General features: G+C 50.6%; 1 protein-coding gene and 1 long non-coding RNA gene across 4 annotated transcripts in view; one reads left to right on the top strand and one right to left on the bottom strand.

Moving 5' to 3' along the window:
- The window catches only part of Abcb9 (ATP binding cassette subfamily B member 9), a 39,402-nt gene that overhangs the window by 7,719 nt on the left and 12,970 nt on the right, over nucleotides 1-18,713 (bottom strand). For all 3 annotated transcript variants that reach the window (XM_048447253.3, XM_048447252.3, XM_048447254.3), the window contains exons 3-11: nucleotides 15,866-15,980; nucleotides 15,383-15,513; nucleotides 14,291-14,496; nucleotides 12,396-12,593; nucleotides 11,214-11,342; nucleotides 9,533-9,721; nucleotides 8,463-8,636; nucleotides 5,016-5,175; nucleotides 3,193-3,329 (exon numbers count right to left, since the gene is read on the bottom strand). In XM_048447253.3, coding sequence (XP_048303210.2) covers nucleotides 3,193-3,329; nucleotides 5,016-5,175; nucleotides 8,463-8,636; nucleotides 9,533-9,721; nucleotides 11,214-11,342; nucleotides 12,396-12,593; nucleotides 14,291-14,496; nucleotides 15,383-15,513; nucleotides 15,866-15,980 — 1,439 coding nt within the window. The remainder of the gene's footprint in view (nucleotides 1-3,192; nucleotides 3,330-5,015; nucleotides 5,176-8,462; nucleotides 8,637-9,532; nucleotides 9,722-11,213; nucleotides 11,343-12,395; nucleotides 12,594-14,290; nucleotides 14,497-15,382; nucleotides 15,514-15,865; nucleotides 15,981-18,713) is intronic.
- LOC148123156 (uncharacterized) lies at nucleotides 12,772-18,646 on the top strand. The gene is made up of 2 exons (XR_015737302.1): nucleotides 12,772-13,562; nucleotides 16,152-18,646. It is a non-coding gene; the product is annotated as an uncharacterized LOC148123156 (long non-coding RNA).

The raw sequence follows: 18,713 nt of genomic DNA, 5'->3' as shown, positions 1-18,713 counted from the left end.
TTCCCACTGGAAAAGCCTGTGTTTGCTGGACAGTTACTGCCTTCACATAGCAGAAATTCTATTGAGACTCATTCCCGCTCGAGTCCATGATGACTGTAGAACTCATCTATATGGACAAATATTCCAGTCTGTTTAAAAATTTAACCTATTAGGTAAACAACTAATTGTCAAAATTACTGAAGCTCTCTTTCTTTGAAGGCTTGCCCTTTGGAAACACATTCATTAACGCCTCATAAAAAGTCTATGTGCCATTTCTACTAAAGAAAACACGTACTATAAAAATTCAAATGATTAAAACAGCCACCCAGAAAATCCAGCAACTGAAAGTAAGGACATTTCCCCCAAAGACTCATTCTCCCGGAGGAGGGAGACTGTCGGCCTCGCTCCACTACAGAACCTGTGGTGAACGGCTCTCGGCTCTCAGGATGCTGATGACGCTCAGCTCAGCTCTGCTAACAGTCAGTGCCCCAGGTAACTGAACATTTCTGTTTTTATGTTTCTTTTTTTTTAAATTTTATTTTATGTACATTGGTGGTTCGCCTGCATGTATGTCTGTGTGAGGTTGCCAGATCTTAAAGACAGTTGTTAGCTGCCATGTGCTGAGAATTGAACCTGGGTCCTCTGGAAGAGCAGTCAGTGCTCCAGCCCCTGTTTTTATGTTTCTTAAATCCTTTTATAATTAGACATTTTTGTTTTTTGAGACAGGGTTTCTCTGTATAACTGGCTGGTCATGAACTCACAGAGATCTGCTTGCCTCTGCCTTCCAAGTGCTGGGATTAAAGGCAAGAGCCATCACCACCCAGCTATAATTAGACTTTTTAAATCATTCATGATACTTAATATTTCACTTGGTTTATTTCTAAATGATAACATACTAATTTTTGTTTTAATGAAGTCACTAATGAGGGAATTGTCCTGTTTCTGTGGCTGGTTGCTTACCTAGAGCCCCTCCCTACCTTATTTAAAACTAGTTTCTATGTCTAAAAGATTCGAGTGTGTTCACTGTCTTTGTGACAGATATTTTTCTCATTCAGTATAATTTGGCTTTAAAAAAACCTTGTTTTTAAATCAACAAAAATTTATCTTAAATCTCCTTTTAAAAAAGCTCCTCCAATGTGGGAGCATCAATATTTTATATCAGAATTCTTACAGTCAAAGTAAACAAATATTTTCCTTTTAAGAAAAAATGTAGATGGGCGGGGTGTGTGTGTGGGCTGTTGCCTAGTCGCTTTCCAGAAGCTTGAGGGTAGCCAGGGCTACAAGGCTCAAAGTCCAATCATTTAACATCCATAGAAACAGTGATCTAAACACTGTAAAAGGCCCGATTACACACTCAAATGTTTACAAAGTACCTTGAACTCCATTATCTCCAGCTAGAGACACCCAAAGATTTAACTCTTCATAACACACACACAAACACAAACACACACACACACACATCTCTAACAAAATCAGCTTTCGCCAAGTTTACCCCTTAAGTGCTGTGTTTCTTGATTAAACAGTGTCTAAATTGTCCCACAGTACAGTTAGCTGGGACTAATTTAAACAATATTTGTATTTTGCTAATGGAAAGGAAATGGATGGTCTCCAGATTCCCACTTCTGTTTCTGCCATTGAAGTAAAAGGATCCTGTTGGGTCTGTGAAGACTGGCTCTCTCAGTGCTACAGGCCTGAGCTCCCGCTCCCCTCACTGTCAGTCAGCACATGCTGAGGACATCAAGGGGACCAGATTAGACAAGGTGAGCGTCCACAGGCCAGAGCTACAGTGTGGGCTGCACATCTGTCTTTCCTAGCTGGCTGCCCCATCATGCAAGGCTAGAACTATGCCATCAAGTTGGCCAAAGGAAAAGCTTAAGTTAAAAGATCTAAGAAGACAGTTCAGAATACCAATAACTATAAATACAGAGACATGGCCGATCTGGTTTTTTTAAACAATAGGTGAATTTCGGTTGTTTAAAATGTTTCCTTTATTGTTGGTATTCTTATTTAATTTAATATAAACCCTACTACATGCCACATGTGAACACTATCAGATCTGGAGCACAGCCAGCAGGCTCCCTGATAGAGAACTGTCTTCCTTTTTGTTTGTTTGTTTGGTTTTTGAGATAGGGTTTCACTGTTTAGCTCTGGCTGTCCTGAAACTCACTCTATCAACCAGGCTGGCCTCAAACTCACAGAGATCCACCTGCCTCTGCCTTCGAGTGCTGGGATTAAAGGCATTGCCACTACTGCCTGGCTGAGGACTGTCTTCCTTTATGGCCTCTCTCAAGACTGCCCTGACTATCACCTTGCCTCATCTACATCAGATCCTGGGAATGAGCTCCTGTGAGGAATGTTATATAAACTGATAATGTGTGGACCCCATGCATAAAATGCCATGCTAGCCAACAGGAGCTGTGAGTGAGAACCTCTGGAAACGAGTGTGTCTCGTCACAACTGTGGTAACACCACAGGCTGGTTTCAAACCCCAAGGGTCAGTCTTTGCCCACCTGTGTTAGACTTAACAAACTGTGACTAACAAGTAAAAACCCTTTTGGAATGGGTTAACTTAGCAGACCCTGGTTACAACAATCCAAAAGCTAAGTGTGTCATCAGACAGAAAGTGAGGCCCATGACAGAGCTTCCCAGCCTTGCTGGAACTGCCTCTGATGTTTCCACCAATGTATTTGAAGTGTCTCGATTTGGGACTCTTTGTTCTGCCACTATAAAAACTTCATGAAACTAGAACCTGCTTCCATACTGGACCTGGAGCTGAGGACAACCTGAGTCTGTGTTCCTGGGCCACAGTCACTTATTTGGCTCCAGAATAAACTCTGTATTGGCCCCTTGAGGGCCAATGTGTCCTATCACTGAAAGACAGGCTTAGAAGGGAGGAACAGCTTAAAGCCACAGAGTAAGTTGCAGGGTGCGGCATTTGTGCAAGGCCTTCAGGTGTGAGAACAAAAGCAGTGAAGGAGAGAGGAGGAGGAGGGGACACGGAAACACGCAGGATGGGCTTCCTGGCAGGTCCTCTGGCAGGACACTATTTCCATGGCACTTTACTGTAGCTCTGATTAGAGCTGGGGGCCCAGACCCTAAAGTGCCCACGCCCTGAACTCCCTGCTTCCCTTTCATGACCCCAGAGAACCTGTAGCCATCTCTCAGGGCACCTGGCCACTACCTCCCTCCAGCAGCCCCGCTCCCTCCACTCACCAGGTATTCACTCTCTGCATCCAGAGCACTAGTGGCTTCATCCAGGATGAGCACAGGTGGGTTCCGCACCAGGGCCCGCGCCATAGCCACCCGCTGCTTCTGGCCACCTGACAGCTGGGCTCCTTTCTCTCCGGTCTCTGCACGGAGGAAGCACAGAGTGAGTTATTAGGAGGCTTCTTACTCCCTGTCACCTGGGCACCAGCTATGCAGACATTTCTGAGGGTCCCCGGTTGGGACCACCCACGGACGGTAGCCCAGGAAGAGATACCACGGTGCGGGTGCGTGAGGACCATCCCCCACATGCACCAGAGAGATGCCTAAAAGTACAGCAATGCACTGTGCTGTTTGGTGTGGTCGGCAGGGAACAGTCTTCCTGGACCCAGCACACTAGGTAACTCCACTGTGATGTTCTGCCCTGACACTTTGTTGAACACAGTGTGCAAGCCTGCCTCAAGCAATGTCCCTACAGGTCAAGTCTCTCCCACAGAGGACCAGAGGCAGGTGTTGGGTGTGATTACAGCATTGTCATTACCAAGACAAATATTAATAAGAACAACTCAAATGTCTGTCAATGGGAAATCAAATCAATAAGTCATCATAAAAGCTGGACACTTAATGCAGATAAGAGGAAAGAGGGGCGGGACAGGTCCTTGCACCAATAGGAAAGGTCATTAAGATGCACTAAGGACAAAAGCCACCAAGTACACAATTAAAGGGCTGATCTTTGTCTATAAAAGGGCAGAATAAAGACATAAAAGACCGGGTGTTATAGTGTGGTGTACAACTGTGATTGCTACACTCTGCTCTGGGAAGCTGGGGTGATGCAGGCTCAAGGTCAGCCTGGGCTACACAGTAAGACTGTCAGGAAACCCAAGGAAGGTCTGGAAGATGTCGTAGCAGGTGAAGGCTCTTGCACAGACCTGACAGTGAGCTCAGACTTGGGTCCATGGTGGAGGAGAAAGCTGACTCCTGAAAGTCGGCCTCACACAAATAAATCTTTAGGTAGCCCAGTAACACTATATACACATGCATACATGTCCATGCACACATGCACAGACACACACACATGCATACTGTTTGCTGAGACAGGGTCTCCGGTCTAGCTTAGAATTTGTATCAATCTCCCTGCACCACCATGCCCAGTTAAATGGACATTTTGTTTCTTTTTTTTTTTTTTTTTAAAAATTGAGCCAGGTGGTGGTGGTGCACACTTTTAATCCCAGGAGGCAGAGGCAGGCGGATCTCTGTGAGTTTGAGGCCAGCCTGGTCTACAGAGTTCCAGGACAGTTAGGGATACACAGAGAAACCCTGTCTCTAAACACACACGCACACACACACACACACACACACACACACACGCACGCACACACACACAAAATCTCAAACAAAAACAAAACGAGTGTTTTGCCTGTATGGATGCCTGTGCACCACATGCCTGGTGTCCCAGAGGCCACAAGGCACTGGAGCCTCTGGGACAGGAGCTGCAGCCAGTTGTGAGCTGCTTTGTGGGTACTGAGGATCGAACCCTGGTCCTCTGAAAGAACAGCAACATGCTTAAGTCACCTCTCCGGCTCCCTGTTTGTTCATTTTTGAGCCAGGGTCTCACCATGTGGCCCTGACTGGCTTGGAACTTGCTACGTAGACCAGGCTTGAACTCAGAGATCTATGTTCCACCATCCCTGGTGGTATATATGACCTTTTTCAAAGACCACATGCCACTGAGACTAACTGACGCGTCCATGTTTGTGTGACTGATGGGAAGAAAATGAGATGATGGGGCCTGGGTGCACTGGCAGCCCTAACTCAGAAGTGCATCATGGTACCTGTGCTGTACCCGTCCTGCAGCTCCATGATGAAGCCATGGGCGTTGGCCTTCTGTGCGGCCTCCACCACCATCTCGAAGGGCACGGTGGGCAGGCCGTAGGAAATGTTGTCTGTGATGGAGCGGGCGAACAGCACGGGCTCCTGGCTTACCAGAGAGATCTGTGGGGAGTGGAGAGCAAGCTGGCTAGGAGAGGCTGGCCATGAAGCCTCCACCAGCTGTCATTGGCAGCCCCCCCCCGCCCCGCCTGGCTGACGCCAGGAGTCTCAGGTCGGTAACCTAATCTGCATGCTGGCTGCACTCAACTGCCTCCTCTAGCTGGGGCCCTTGGTACCCACCCACCCCCATACCTCAGACCCCCCAGAATGACAAACTAGAGCTAGCAAATCTTGTTGCTCTGAGTTAAGCCAAGTTCCCCCAACTAGAGAGAAAGAGAAAAGGAAGAAGCTGGGGAGGAATGTAGCTCTGTGACTTTGCCAAGTGAGTGTCCATGAGGCCTCATGGCAGTTGCCCTAATTCTACTCACCCTCCCCCACATTTTTTGAGACAAGGTCTTACTCTGGCATCTAGGCTACCCCAAACTCAGTATGCTGCACAGACTGGAGGACCCAAGTTCAGATCTCCAAGCCTATATTGGTGCTGGGTGGGCATGAAGGCCTACCTGTGACTCCAGCTCCCCAGCTGCTCAGTGAAACTAGCAGCATTGCTGAGCTCTGGGTTTGACTGAGAGAGATCCTGCCTCAAATTATGAGGTGAAAGAGTGATCTAGGGTAATTCTAGGAATCCCATGCACTCTCACACATGTGCATGTACACCTATACACATACATGTATGTCACACATGCAAATGCGCACACATACACAAACATACACACAAAAATGAAAAAAGGAAAGAAATCACTAAAATATGAGAAAAATCACTAAATTAATGGCTATAGTGTGGCACTTGATAATTTTGTGCTTTCGACAACTTAAAAGGGGACAACATTGGTCAGAGGAAAACCAGATGATTAATTAATAAGCGTATAAATGGGGCTTGGTGTCTTTAGGCATCAGGAGGGGAGGAAGCCCACAGAATTCCCCACTTAGCAGAGCTGTCTGTAATCTGAGCCGCGCACTACTGCAGCTGTAAGGGACTGCAGCCCAGTGTGCCACACACCTGGACAGCCCTCACCTTTCACCCGTCTCTGCTTATGTATGTTTAATGCAGGGAGACTTCCCAGCCTCCGGGTCCTGCCACATAGAGACTAGAGCCTGGCTAGTTCAGTGATAGATGACTTATCTAACATGAGGCTCTGGTTTCCAACCCTATTAATACACACATGTACATTCCAGCACATTGGCTCATGCATGTGTACGCACACACACACACACACACACACACACACACACACACACCCTGCTGCTGGGGAGGCTCTCCTGGACTATGGTGTTGTCTAGTACACAGTCTGAATACCTGTTTACTTGTCAGCACAGGAGCAACTTTTACCTTCTTTTAAAGAAAATCTTAAATTGTATTTGTTTTGCTTTGCGTATGTGTATGTTTGTGTGTGTGCACACATGTGAGAAAAGCCAGAGATTGATGTCAGGAGTTGTCCTTTATTGCTGCCCACCTCGGTCACTGAGGTAGCAGCTTTCCATTGAACCCTGAGTCTGCCCATGTGGCTAGTCTCAGTAGCTGGCTTGCTCTAGGGATCCTCTGCCATCTAAGGCTGGAATTACAGACAGGCTGCCACACCGATACATAGGTTCTGGGGATCCAAACTCTGCTCCTAACACGTGTACAATAAGAACTTTTTGTTGTTATTGAGACCAAGTTTCTCAGTGTAGCTCTAGCTGTCCTGGAACTCACTCTGTAGACCAGGCTGGCCTCGAACTCACAGAGCTTTACCTGCCTCTGCCTTCCAAGTGCTGGGATTAAAGGTGTGCGCCACCACTCCTAGCTTCCTTGTCCCTTTTATATGGAAAACAAAACAGTGATCCAAATCATCTATCATGGCATGAGGGCAGAGCCACCCCATCCCACCCTGCTCCTCATGATTCTTGTGATGCTTAAAAAAAATAAAGTGAGGGGGCTGGAGAGATGGCTCACTGGTTGAGAGCAGTGACTCTTCTTTCAGAGGTCCTGAGTTCAATTCCCAGCACCCCCATGGTGGCTCATGGCCATCTGTAATGAGATCTGGTGCCCTCTTCTGGTCTGTAGATATACATGCAGACAGAACACTGTATACATGATATAAATAAATCTTAAAAAAAAAAAAGGCGAAATGACTCAAAGTCCCGCCAGAGTGGGAGGTGTGGACAGATGGACAGGCAGAGACTTTAACAGTGACCATCCTTCAGCACTGGAAAGTGTAGCACACAAGGATGCTTGGTGACTCTCAGGTGGAGGGGCAGACACAAGACAGGCCCTCTGCAGCCTCAGGGGATGGGACTGGGATGCACTCAGATTCCAGATCTCTTCTCTGAACACAGAGCCCACACACGGCACACCCTGTGTTCTCAGTCCTCTCGAGCCCCGTTATGACTCTGCACACAATGTCCGCACGAGGTAAGTAGTTGCTGTGCTACGCTGTTTAGTGAATAAATAAATAATAAGTAGCGAGAAAAAACCTCAACCAGGGTCTGGTGACACACACATAATCCCAGCACTCCAGAGCCTGAGGCAGGAGGACTGCCAAGAGTTTGAAGCTATCCTGGGCTACAGAGAAAGAGCCTTGGAAAAGCCAAAAGAAGGGCTGGGAAAAGGCTCAGCGAGTAAAGGTGTTTGCTGCCAAGTCTGATGCCCTGAGTTCCATCTTCAGAACCCGCAGGGTAGAGGTAGAGAGAGCCAACTTCTGAAAGCTGTCTAACCTTTGCATGAATACACACATGTTAAAAACACACAAACAAAAACCAAAGCCATTATATACAGGGAAGACAGGCCCTGGTCCTGAAAGCAACTATGATAAAATTCATTGTGTCATTAAAAAAAAAGACATGTTAGTATCGGGAGCCAGAGAGGGTGAGGAGGGTGAGTATCACCAAGACACTCCACACGAATGACCATCAGAACATGCCCATGATTGCACAGTGAATGCTGATGAGAACACTGAACCAGAGGCCTGGCCATGCCTGGGATCCAGTGTTTGGCTGTCTGCGCCTGCAGGAGAGGAGCCCATGGAAACGGGAGCGACCTTGTGCATTCTGACTCTGCCTGGAGAAGCTCAGGCTGGCTGGGGCAGAGCCATGCAGTCTGGGTATGTCCAGAGAGAGTAAAATTAATGCCAATTAAGGAAATGGCTGTCACAGGGGTCAGGTGAAGCTTTACCCCTGGGAGAAGAAGGGACATGGCAGCTTGTGGAGTGCCAGAAATTCTATGTGGTGAGGTCACATCAGTGACGTTTTTAAAACTGTACATCTCTGCGTTTGTGTCTCAGCTCCCGAGGAAGGGTGTGTGTGGCACTCACCACGCGGTGCAGGTACTTGTGGTCGTAGGCGCCGATGGGCTTGCCATCCAGCAGCACGCGGCCGCCCTGCAGTGGGTAGAAGTTCTCTAGGATGTTCACACAGGAGCTCTTCCCGCTGCCCGAGGGCCCCACCAGGGCTGTCACCTTGCCTGGGGACAGGCTGAAGGAGACATTCTGCAGGGACACAAGATGTCCAGGTCTCACAGGCAGGAGGGCATCCCCCAGTCTATCCCCTGCCCTCTGCCTCAGCTGGTGCTGCTGGCCAGCACCTGAGTGGTCTTTCTAGGACAACAGGCATGGGGGGAGGGTTGGGTTTTGTTTTTGTTTTTATTTTTTTCTTTGAGGTACTGGGGATTGAACCCAGAGTCTTATGCATGTTAACCAAAATCTCAACCACTGAGCTACATCCCTATCCTGGGACCCTGGGCAGTCTAGAATTTCCTATACAGCTCAAGCCAGCCTTGAACTAGTGGCAATCCTCCTGCTGCAGACTCCCAAAAGGTGGAATTATAGTCCAGCTCTCCTTTCACTGACTGGCCTGGAACTTGACTTGTGGTCCTCCTGCCCAGGGTCTCCTCAGTAGCTGGAATGACAAGCCGGAGCACCAGGACTGGCTCAGTGGCTCCTTTGCTGGAGTGTGTTCTGCAGAGAGCCACCTGCTCAGCTCCTGCTTCCTAGACAGGTCTTACTCAAAGGTCACCTCTGAGGAGAAGTCCTGCTTGGCTGTCATTACCTCTCTCCTCAGCAGAACCCAGATCCATTACCTCGCTGAGCTTAGGATTGTGTTTCCATGACTGCAGCACACCTCTAGTCCCACCAATCTGCTTCTGATTAGTTGACTGAAGAGGCCCCTCTCCCCCAACACACAATCCTTTTTTTGGCACTAGGGATGGAAGCCTGCTAGGCAGACCCTCTACTTGAGCATTGCCTAGCCCTCTCTAACAGGCCTTCCTGGGGTTCAGTTAAGGGCAGGTTTCCTCAGTGGAGCCCAGGGCCTGGCCTTACTTGCTCCTGGCCACACAACCAAGATGTGGGAAGGATGGTCCTGGCAGACCTTGAGTCGCTCTTACCTGCAGGACCTGTGTGTGGGGCCGGGTGCGGTAAGTGAAGGTGACATTCTCAAAGTCCACCCGGCCCTCTAGGTGGTCAGGAGCCAAGCTCCCGTCATGCACCATGGTTGGCTGCCGGTCGATGAACTCGAACACCTTCTCAGCAGCCCCGACTCCCTGCATCAGGCCACTGTAGACGGAGCCCACGGACTGCAAGAAAGACATACACCCTGGTCCCACTGACAGTCCGTTCCTGACACCCACCAGTGATGGGGTGTGGGAAGTCCCAGAACAGAACTGCAGCTTTGGAGGAGATGCAGGGGACCCCCCAGATTCCACCTTCTGGTGACCAGCAGACGGTGACCATGAAAAAATGGAGGTGGTACAAAAACCTGATGCCCCTGTGACCTACGGCCCAGGGTTGGTCTTGTTGATTCTACTGCCACCACGCTGGACACTGCATGCCATGCAGAGGGGGTGTGGTGAGTGTGGCAGAGTGAGAATCAAGCCTTTTCTCTCTTTCTTTCTTTTTTAAAAGTCAGGGTCTATGTATGTCTGACTGTTCTGGAATTTGCTATGTAGCCCAGGCTGACCTCGAACTCCCAGAGATCTGCCAGTCTCTGCTCCCAAATGCTAGGATTAAAGGCATGTGCCAGTCTGGCAATTGTTTTTCCAGGGCTTCATGTAGTCCAAGCTGGTCTCAAACAACTCAATATGTGGTTGAAGAGGATCCTTTCAGACTGGATTTTACAATTTGGCCAGGCTGTCCTGAGGCTCACAGAGACCCATCTGTCTCTGCTGCCAGTATTAAAGGTATGCCCACCATGTCAAGGCACTGGGGAGGGTAAAAAGTCTATAAAGGGATAGTCATGGTATGGCCAGCCTGGGCTCCCCAACTCTGGTGATAGTGAAGAGTCTCAGGGATATCCCAGCTGCAGTGCTGGGGACTCTGAGTTGTTGCCAACTGTTAGTTCCCCGCTCTGCCTCCCACCAAGTCAAAGGCCCCAGACCTAACCTGCTTCTACCCCTCCAGTGCTGTGGTGGAGACCTGTACCACAGCAAGCCTCCTTGATTCAGTGCTGGGGATAGAACCTAGAATTACCCATGCTTAGCAAGAGCTCTACCAAGGGAGCCATAGCTTTGGCCCTAATTTGATTTTTACACGGGTCCTAATGAATACTCTGCATACATCTCTCTGGCTGCAAACACACCCCGTTATAAGCACACGCTGCAACAGCAGCCCTCTTGTTGGTAATGAGGTGGCTTCTCTCAGAAGAACAGAGAATGTCTACCTCACACAGCAAGAAGTGGCGGCACAGTCTGAGCGGAGGATGCCTGCCTGGCTCTTGTGCTCAGTCCCCTAGGTGCTATAATAGTGTCTACCTTGGGGACATAAGTTCACACCAACAGAGCACATGATTGCTGTGTAGACAGTGTGAGCACATGGTACATACTATGCCTGTGTGTTCACACAGTGATGTCATTACACAGTACACCCTCGCTATGCCTGTGTATTCCAACAGTGATATCACGTGTCCTGATTCAGAGCTTGTTTCTCTGGCATTGTTATCTCATACGCACCACGTTTGAGAAGGGTCTGAATGCAATCTTGCATGTACTCATTCTATTGGCTAGAAACGCACCCACCCGATACAAATCCAAACCTGTCGCTCTGCGCACCCTCCCCCCGGCTGCCCCTCACCTCCATGCAGTCTCCCAGCACAAACTCGTAGATGATGAAGGCGATGAGGTTGCCGCTGCTCATCTGCCCCGAGATGACAAGGTGGCCCCCGTAGTAGAGGATACTGACCTGGACCACCAGGAGTGTGAGCTGCAGAGGGGAGAGGCCCTGGGTTATGTTCCCAGGCCTTAGCTGCCCAGGGCCCTGCTCTTCTGTGTCCCCAACCTTGTGAGTGGGAACAGGAGAGTAGCTTCTTTTGGAACTCAAGTCACTGGACTTGGTGACAAGTGTCTTTCACTGGGTGCTGGAAGGCAGCCTTAAGGTCTCTGTATTCTCTGCCACAAATGGAAAACTTCATTGTCCCATCTGTCACTCATAACCCCACCCCCACCCCCCGCCAGCAACCCCTACAAAGGCCCCTAACTGGAGCAGGCTGTGGGCTTGGCAGCAGAACAAGGCTTCTTTGTAAGGCCCTGGCTGGCACATGCCACCCTCAAGTTCCTCTTCTGGGCCAGGCAGTCTTCATTGCAAAGAACATGGATCAGAGAAGTTGGTGCACCAATTAAGGTCACACAGCAGCCAGGCAGAGGCTGGACAGTGAGAACTTTTTGTTCCCTTAACTAGGCTCCTGAAGGGCAATGTCTTGGAGACCTCCTGCTATAGTCTTTGGGGAAGAGAGGTCTGGGAGATGAGACAACCCACAACCTACCCAGGATCCCTAGCAACCCTTCCCTACCCCAAGAGCCCTACTGTGCAAGAATTGGCAGAGAGACTCAGCAGCTGGCTGACCTTGTCCCTTCTCTTTTCCTTGACTGGCATTTTTAGGGGGTGTCTCAGGTAGTGACATTTGAATACTCCCTGCCATCTGGCTCCCCTGTACCCCTCCAGCTCCGTCCTCTCATGAAACTGCACCTCCCTGCCCCCACCACTCCTGGGCTGGCCCAGTTCCCACCTCCCAGGTTACTGGGACAGGGACAAACCACCTGAAACCTAGGTTGCGCCATAGTAGTCTGGGGAAACAAGGTCGTCCTGCCTGCCACTTCACACAGATAGGGGCAGAGGCCTCTGAAGGCCACTGTGGTCTTTCCAGGAAAGACTCTCAGATGGTTTGACACCCACGTGTGGGGACCCAGACTATTGCCCAAGCAAGGGTTCCCTATCTGGATGCCCATCCCCTCACCCCTGGCACCTGACCACACGCACCCCGCTGCCCCAGACATAGGACATGTAGGCCGCCGCCTCCTTCCTGTTCAGCTTGTACACCTGCTGCAGCTTGCGAAGGAATACCTCCGCCTCTTCCTCCTCATTGGCAAAGCTGCGCACAGTCTTCATGGCGCTGATGGTTTCCTCGGCTGTGGTGCTGGCTCTGGCCAGGGCACTCTGAACCTCCTTGGAGAGTCTCTGTGGACAGGAATGGGCAGGACAGTCTCACTCCTCTCCTGGACCCAGCTCCATCCCATACTGCCTGCCCCAGCCTCAGTCCCACTTCCTTCTGATAGGGCCGTCTCCGAGAGCAGACCTCAGTGGAGCTCTTGGGGTGCCCTTTCTGAGGGCTGGGTCCTTTTTTTTTTAGATTTATTTTTTTTAATGTATGTTGGGGTTTTGCCTGCCTGCATGTATATCTGTGTGAAGATGCCAGATCCCCTGGAACTGAAGTTACAGACAATTGTGAGCTGCCATGTGGGTGCTGGGAATTGAACCCCAGTCCTTTGGAAGAGCAGCCAGTGCTCCTAACCGCTGAGCTGTCTCTCTAGCCCCTGGGTAATTTTTCTTTTTGTTTTGTTGGGTTTTTTTGTTTTGTTTTGCTTTTTATTTTTGTTTTTTGAGACAGTGTTTCCCAGCAGCTATGGAGCCTGTCCTGGAACTTGCTCTGTAGACCAGGCTAGCCTCAAACTCACCTGGCTCTGCCTCCTGAGTGCTGGGATTAAAGGTGTGCACCACCACCGCCCGGCTCTCTGAGTGACTCTTAAGTCACCCACCATTCCTAAGGGAGACTACTGACTCAGTTTTGAGTGAACCTTCCAGAAAAAGAACCTCCACACCTGGTCTTGCACTGGCCTAAGAACAGCAGGCTCTGTACTTTGCTCAGGCTGTTCACAAGAAACACCAAGTATTAAAGGGCAGTGTTTACTATCAGCATAGACTAGGAGAGGATGAGATCCCGGACGTGCGCACTGCAAACACCACTGCTCATAGAGTAAGCAGAGACAGCTGGAGGGAAGCGGCTGTGCTTCTGTCTGTCCCACAGGAATTAATACAAAAGCTGCCCCACAGGACAGGCGGGGATGGTGCTCTAGCTGGCTCCAGGATCTGAACGTCACACTTGGTCACAGGGAGCATGAAAGGCACACCACACCTGGGAGGAAACAGGTGGGGCCCTGAGTTATGTCTGGTTCTGTTGTATCTTTTTTTTTAAAAATCTTTAATTATAAAAAAATCTTTAATTATTGTGGTGGGGACATGGGCACAGATCTCCTGGCGTGTGTGGTCAGTTTTATGGGGTTGATTGTGTCCTCCACCGTGCTGTGGTTCTGGGGACTGAACTCAGTCTCAGGATTGCACTGCAAGAGCCCTCTAGCAGTCCCAGGCAGTCTGGCAGCAGGTGGTGTGTGTGTGGGGGGGGAGTTTGTAGGGATGGTAGACCCTAAAGGAATTTCTTCAAGGCTCCTCCCACTTGGAGGTGGTGCCTGAGGTGGGCAGAGATAGAGGCCAGCAACACTGCAGCAAAGTGAGGGCAAGGACAGAGAAGGGAAGGGGCTCCATTCCAACTTTTTACTTTTCCCCTCAGTGAGAAACTAGTGGAGAATCCATGAGCAGAGCTGAGGAAGGTGGCCTTTTCCAAGGCTGGAAGCTGGAGGAAATGTGTTTGCACAGGGAACAGAGACCCACTAGCTGGCCTGGAGCTTCTGCTCTTGAGTCCCTTCCCCAGCGGCGCCTGAGCCAGGCTAGGGGCCTAGACTTGCATGTCTGAACTCAGGAAAGACCTGGTGACCAAATGAAGACATAAATGAACACATACTACTTCTGAACAGCTTTGCCTAGCACCTAAGGCTCTTGAAGCAGACACAGGTACTGCCTGGGGATCGGGTGGCGCCTACCTTGTAGTACTTGCCGTAGATGTTGGACACCATCATGATGATGGGGAAGCCCATGAAGGTGACCAAGGAAAGCTGCCAGGACAGGCTGAACATGAAGACCACCACGCCTGTGACCTTGACCGTGTTCCTCAGGAAGATGTTGATGTTCTGGGAGACCAGGTCGCTGACCATGGTGGTGTCGGAGGTCAAGCGGGAGATGAGGTCCCCTGGAACACAGGCGGCTCAGCCTTCTGCGGCAAGGATGCCCAGAGCTGACAGGGTGGGCACAGTGGACGCTAAGGGGCTTCTGAGATGGTCAGTGTGAATCACATCTTTCTCGCCATGCCTTCTGGGAATGATAGGGGGCATTTCTGGAAGGCTAGGGAGCCAGCCCCAGCCCCTAGTACCAGTTTTTTCTTTGTTTTGTTTTATGGCAGGTCTCAAACAGCCCATCAAGGCTGGCCTTGACAGAATCACAGGTGTAGGCCACCACACACAGTTGCAACATCTTGCCTCCCCACTGAATGGGAACAGCAGCTGAATGTCAGCTAAGAAGGGCCAGCTTGGTACCACACACTCATTACAGAGAGATTTCAAACTTATTTCTGCCAACAGTCACTGGCAAGAATGGGTGAATACCCTCCTTAGAAATAGCCATCTGCGCTTGGAGAGGAACACATAACAGGTGTCTCACACAATGTGGGGTACTGGGCCAGGGGCCTTGCAACAGCCATTGGGTGTGCTGACTATGGGGCGTGGGGTGGGGAACAGGCTCCAAGGGTGAGGATTGGGACAGGACTGGCTGGTCTCTTGTTCCTTGCCCCGCCTGGGCTCCTCCCATCACACAGTCCACAGGAACTGTGCCTCTGCAGGCCACTCTCAGACTGAACTGGCCCCAATGAGAGGCCTTGCCACTGCAGGGACCTTAAGTGGCCTGGTCAGGGTCCTGTGGTAACCACAGCTCACCCCAAAACTTCCCCAGGCAGTTTAACACCCCAGGGCTCCACCCTGAGTTGGACCATAGGAAGGGCTAGCAGGGCAAGCCATGCTGCTGTTGGGTCCCACAAGAAGCTAGCTCATCCTGGACACCCAAAGTCCCCAGGAGGGACCAACCTGTGCGGTTCTCATCAAAGAAGCTTGTCTCCTGTGACACCAGGGAGCGGAAAAGACAGTTCCGGAGGCGAATGTTCAGTCTGGCAAATACGAGGGTGAAAATGCCGCCCCGAATACCTGCGGCCAATGAGCTGATTGCAGATGAGAGACGGTATAGCCGGTGTCCTTCCGGCAGGCAGCAGCCACCACCCACTGACCCCCCCCCCAAAGGCAAGAGGACAGGCCACTCTGTAGGGGATGGCGCCCCAATAAGTCCCTCAGCAAGGGTGAGGGACTCAACACTGTCAGCCAGATCCTTCTAGAACAGCTTAGGAAGCTAGTCCTTGGGCCTGCACATTCACAAACCAGCCAGGGAGGGGAAAGCATATCCTCAGGGACTGGTGCCATCTTCAGAGACAGAGAGTGTGGCTTTAACTTGTGGCCCAACCAAAGGGTCCAGAGCTACTCTGCCCCCTGCTGCCCTCCCCCTGCCGAGGCGGCTACCTGCCAATGGCCAGCAGGCAGACGACGACGACGGCTGTGCTGAACTGGTCCATGCTCTTCTGGATCACAATGCTGTCAATCGCCCGGCCTGTGTAGTAGGGCAGGAAGGTCTCACCTGGAGGAGACAGGGCGGGCTCAGGGGGAGCACACAGGTTGCTCATCCAACCCATGGTCTGTTCTGCCAGTGCCTGTGTGCCCCTACAGTGGTTAATCGGTCAACTTGATGGGATTTAATTATCATGAAACAAACCTCTGGGCATGGCTGTGAAGGAGTTTTTCTACACAGGATTAACCGAGGTGGGAAGACACACCATAAATGTGGGCTCCAGGATTCCGTGAGCTGGAGTCCCTGACTGAATAAAACAGAGAGAAGCTGAGCACCAGCGTTCATCTCTGCTTCCAGACTGTGGATGCCATGTGACCTGCAGCCTCATGTGCCTGCACCATGACTCCCCCCCCGTGATGGACTGTACCAATGGTGAGCCAAGTTCGACCCAGAGAAGAAACTAATTACCCCCCCCCCCATAGAAAACACTGTGACGCATCTACACGCCCGGTGCTGACGTCAGTGACACCTGGGCACATGAAGCCACCTCATTCCCTCCAGAGTAGGGCCTGCCGCAGGTCCTGCCATCACCCATTCCACACAGCTCATCATCAGCTGAGAGGATGCCAAGGGTCTACCTTCTAGAACCAGGAAGACCTTGCTATTCTGGCTCCAGACTGTGCTGGTCCCTCCCCTCTGAGGGGCGGAGCTCTGCAGCTGGCAGGGTGATTCCTCACCCACAGGCTTCCCGATCTTCAACCAGCTGACTCAGTTGGTCCCAGAGCAAGGAAGGAGAATGGCTGAGATTCAGCCCAAGTTCATTCATGTTATTGATCACATATGTAAGAGGTGGGGCTTTGAGGTATGTTTTACTCAGAAGTTGGGATGAGCCTCTCAAAGCCCTGCCCTTCCTTTCCTGTAGCTGCTGGGGGACACAGTGCCTCTCTCCAAGGGCACAGCCTCGCTCACCTTGGATGCAGATAGCAACCCTCACCGGACACCAAACCTGGCAGCACCTTTTAGTTTTAGCACTGGGAATGCCCTGCTCTTGGCTACTCCAGCCCTGACAAGCTCCAAGGCTGTCAGATTAATCGAGTGCTAAAACGCCTGCTTCCCAAGAATCTGGAACGTCTACTCTCACAAAAATGGTTGGTACAGAAGCATGAACCCTCAAGGTTGGGTACCTGGTTCCTCTGGGTGTCTTTGGCACGGGCTGAGCTAGGCTCGAGGCTGGACACAGGTAGGGGCTTACATAACTGCACCTTGCCTTTCCGTGGGGCTCTGGCGCCCTCTGCTGGGCATGAAGTAGGAGCCTCGAGGAGGCTATCTGGCTCTAGTTAGATGGATTTTAACAGAGCTGCAGCTCTGCCTCCGTTTACTCATAGGGAAGAAACCATCGGTGAGCTCCGATGATGAAGGGCTGTGTGGTTCTGGGTGCTGGGGGTATACTGCAAACCCTTCTGAGGATATCTGTAAGCATCATGGACAATCCAAATCCTACACCGGGATTCCGAGGTTATTTCTCAACTCTGACTGCTGTTGCTGCCTAGGCAGGTCCCATTCTGTTCCAAGTTGCCCATCTTGCCTGGTGTCCTAGGGCTTGCTCCCCACTATAAAATTCACTCAGATCTTGTCCCTCTCAACATGGTCCATTTATTCCCAACTCACCTAGAGCAAGAAAGAGCCAAGGTCCTTGCAATGGCTCATGGCTTCTGCCCCACCTCTCTCTGCTCCAGCCATGCTTACAACCAAGTACCTTCTGTTTCAGGACCTGTGCACACTAACCCTCTGCCTAGAACACATCTTACCTCAGACATCTGTTCCCTTATCTCCTCCAAGTCCCAAATGTCACCCGGTGTTCTTATGCCTTTGGTATTTTTGTTCTTGCTATTTGTGGAAATGACTTCTTTCTACAGAGGCGGTGACTGGAGCGCCCAGCAGTTACATGCTCATCGCGTGCCCACATTTCTATACAGTTAGTTGAGATGCCAAGAAACTCAATGGAAGAATCCTGATTTACAGTGCTTGGGAGCTGAGGCAGGAGGATTAGAAGTTGAGGGTCAGACTCAGTGACATAAGACTGTCTCAAATAGCAAAAATAAGCAGGTATGGTATAGTACATGCCTATAATATCCACTTGGGAAGTGGAGGCAGAAGATGAGGAATTCAAGGCCAGCCTGGGACACGTGAGAGCCTGTCTGAAAACAACAAGGAAACAAGAGCTAATGAGTGCGTGAAGTGCTCATCATGCAAGCGTGAGAATCCGAGGTCCGACCCTGGCACCCACGTAAACAGCTGAGCTTGGTGGCAGACACCTGTGACTCCAGCACTGGGGAGGCAGAGGCAGGCTGATCCCGAAGCTCACTGGCCAGTGAGCCCAGCTGGATCGGTGAACTCCAGGTTCAATGAGAGACCCTGCCTCAAGAGATAATGTGGAGGGCGATTGAGGAAGACAGCTAACACCGACTTCTGGCCTCCACGTGTACCCACACAGGTGCCACAGATACAAAGAAAATAAACTCAAAAACAAACAGCAAAGAATCCCGGGCTGGTGAGATGGATCAGTGGGTAAAGCTCTTGCCACCAAGCCTGACAACCCAAGTTTGATCCCAGGACCTACATGGTGGAAGGAGAGAACTGACTCTCTCTTAAGTGGTCCTCTGAGCTCCACTCACAGGACACAGCATTTGCTCAACAAGCCCCTTCCCCCAAATGAATAAATAAAAATGTGATTTCCCAAATGAATAAATAAAAAAGTGATTTTAAAAAAAGTTAGGCAGTGGTGGTACATGCCTTTAATAT

This window comes from Myodes glareolus, chromosome 2 (assembly GCF_982192425.1).
Source record: "Myodes glareolus chromosome 2, mMyoGla1.1, whole genome shotgun sequence".
NCBI classification, from domain to species: Eukaryota; Metazoa; Chordata; class Mammalia; order Rodentia; family Cricetidae; genus Myodes; species Myodes glareolus.
Note: the sequence above shows the minus strand (reverse complement) of the source record. Positions and strands in the feature narration are given on the sequence as shown.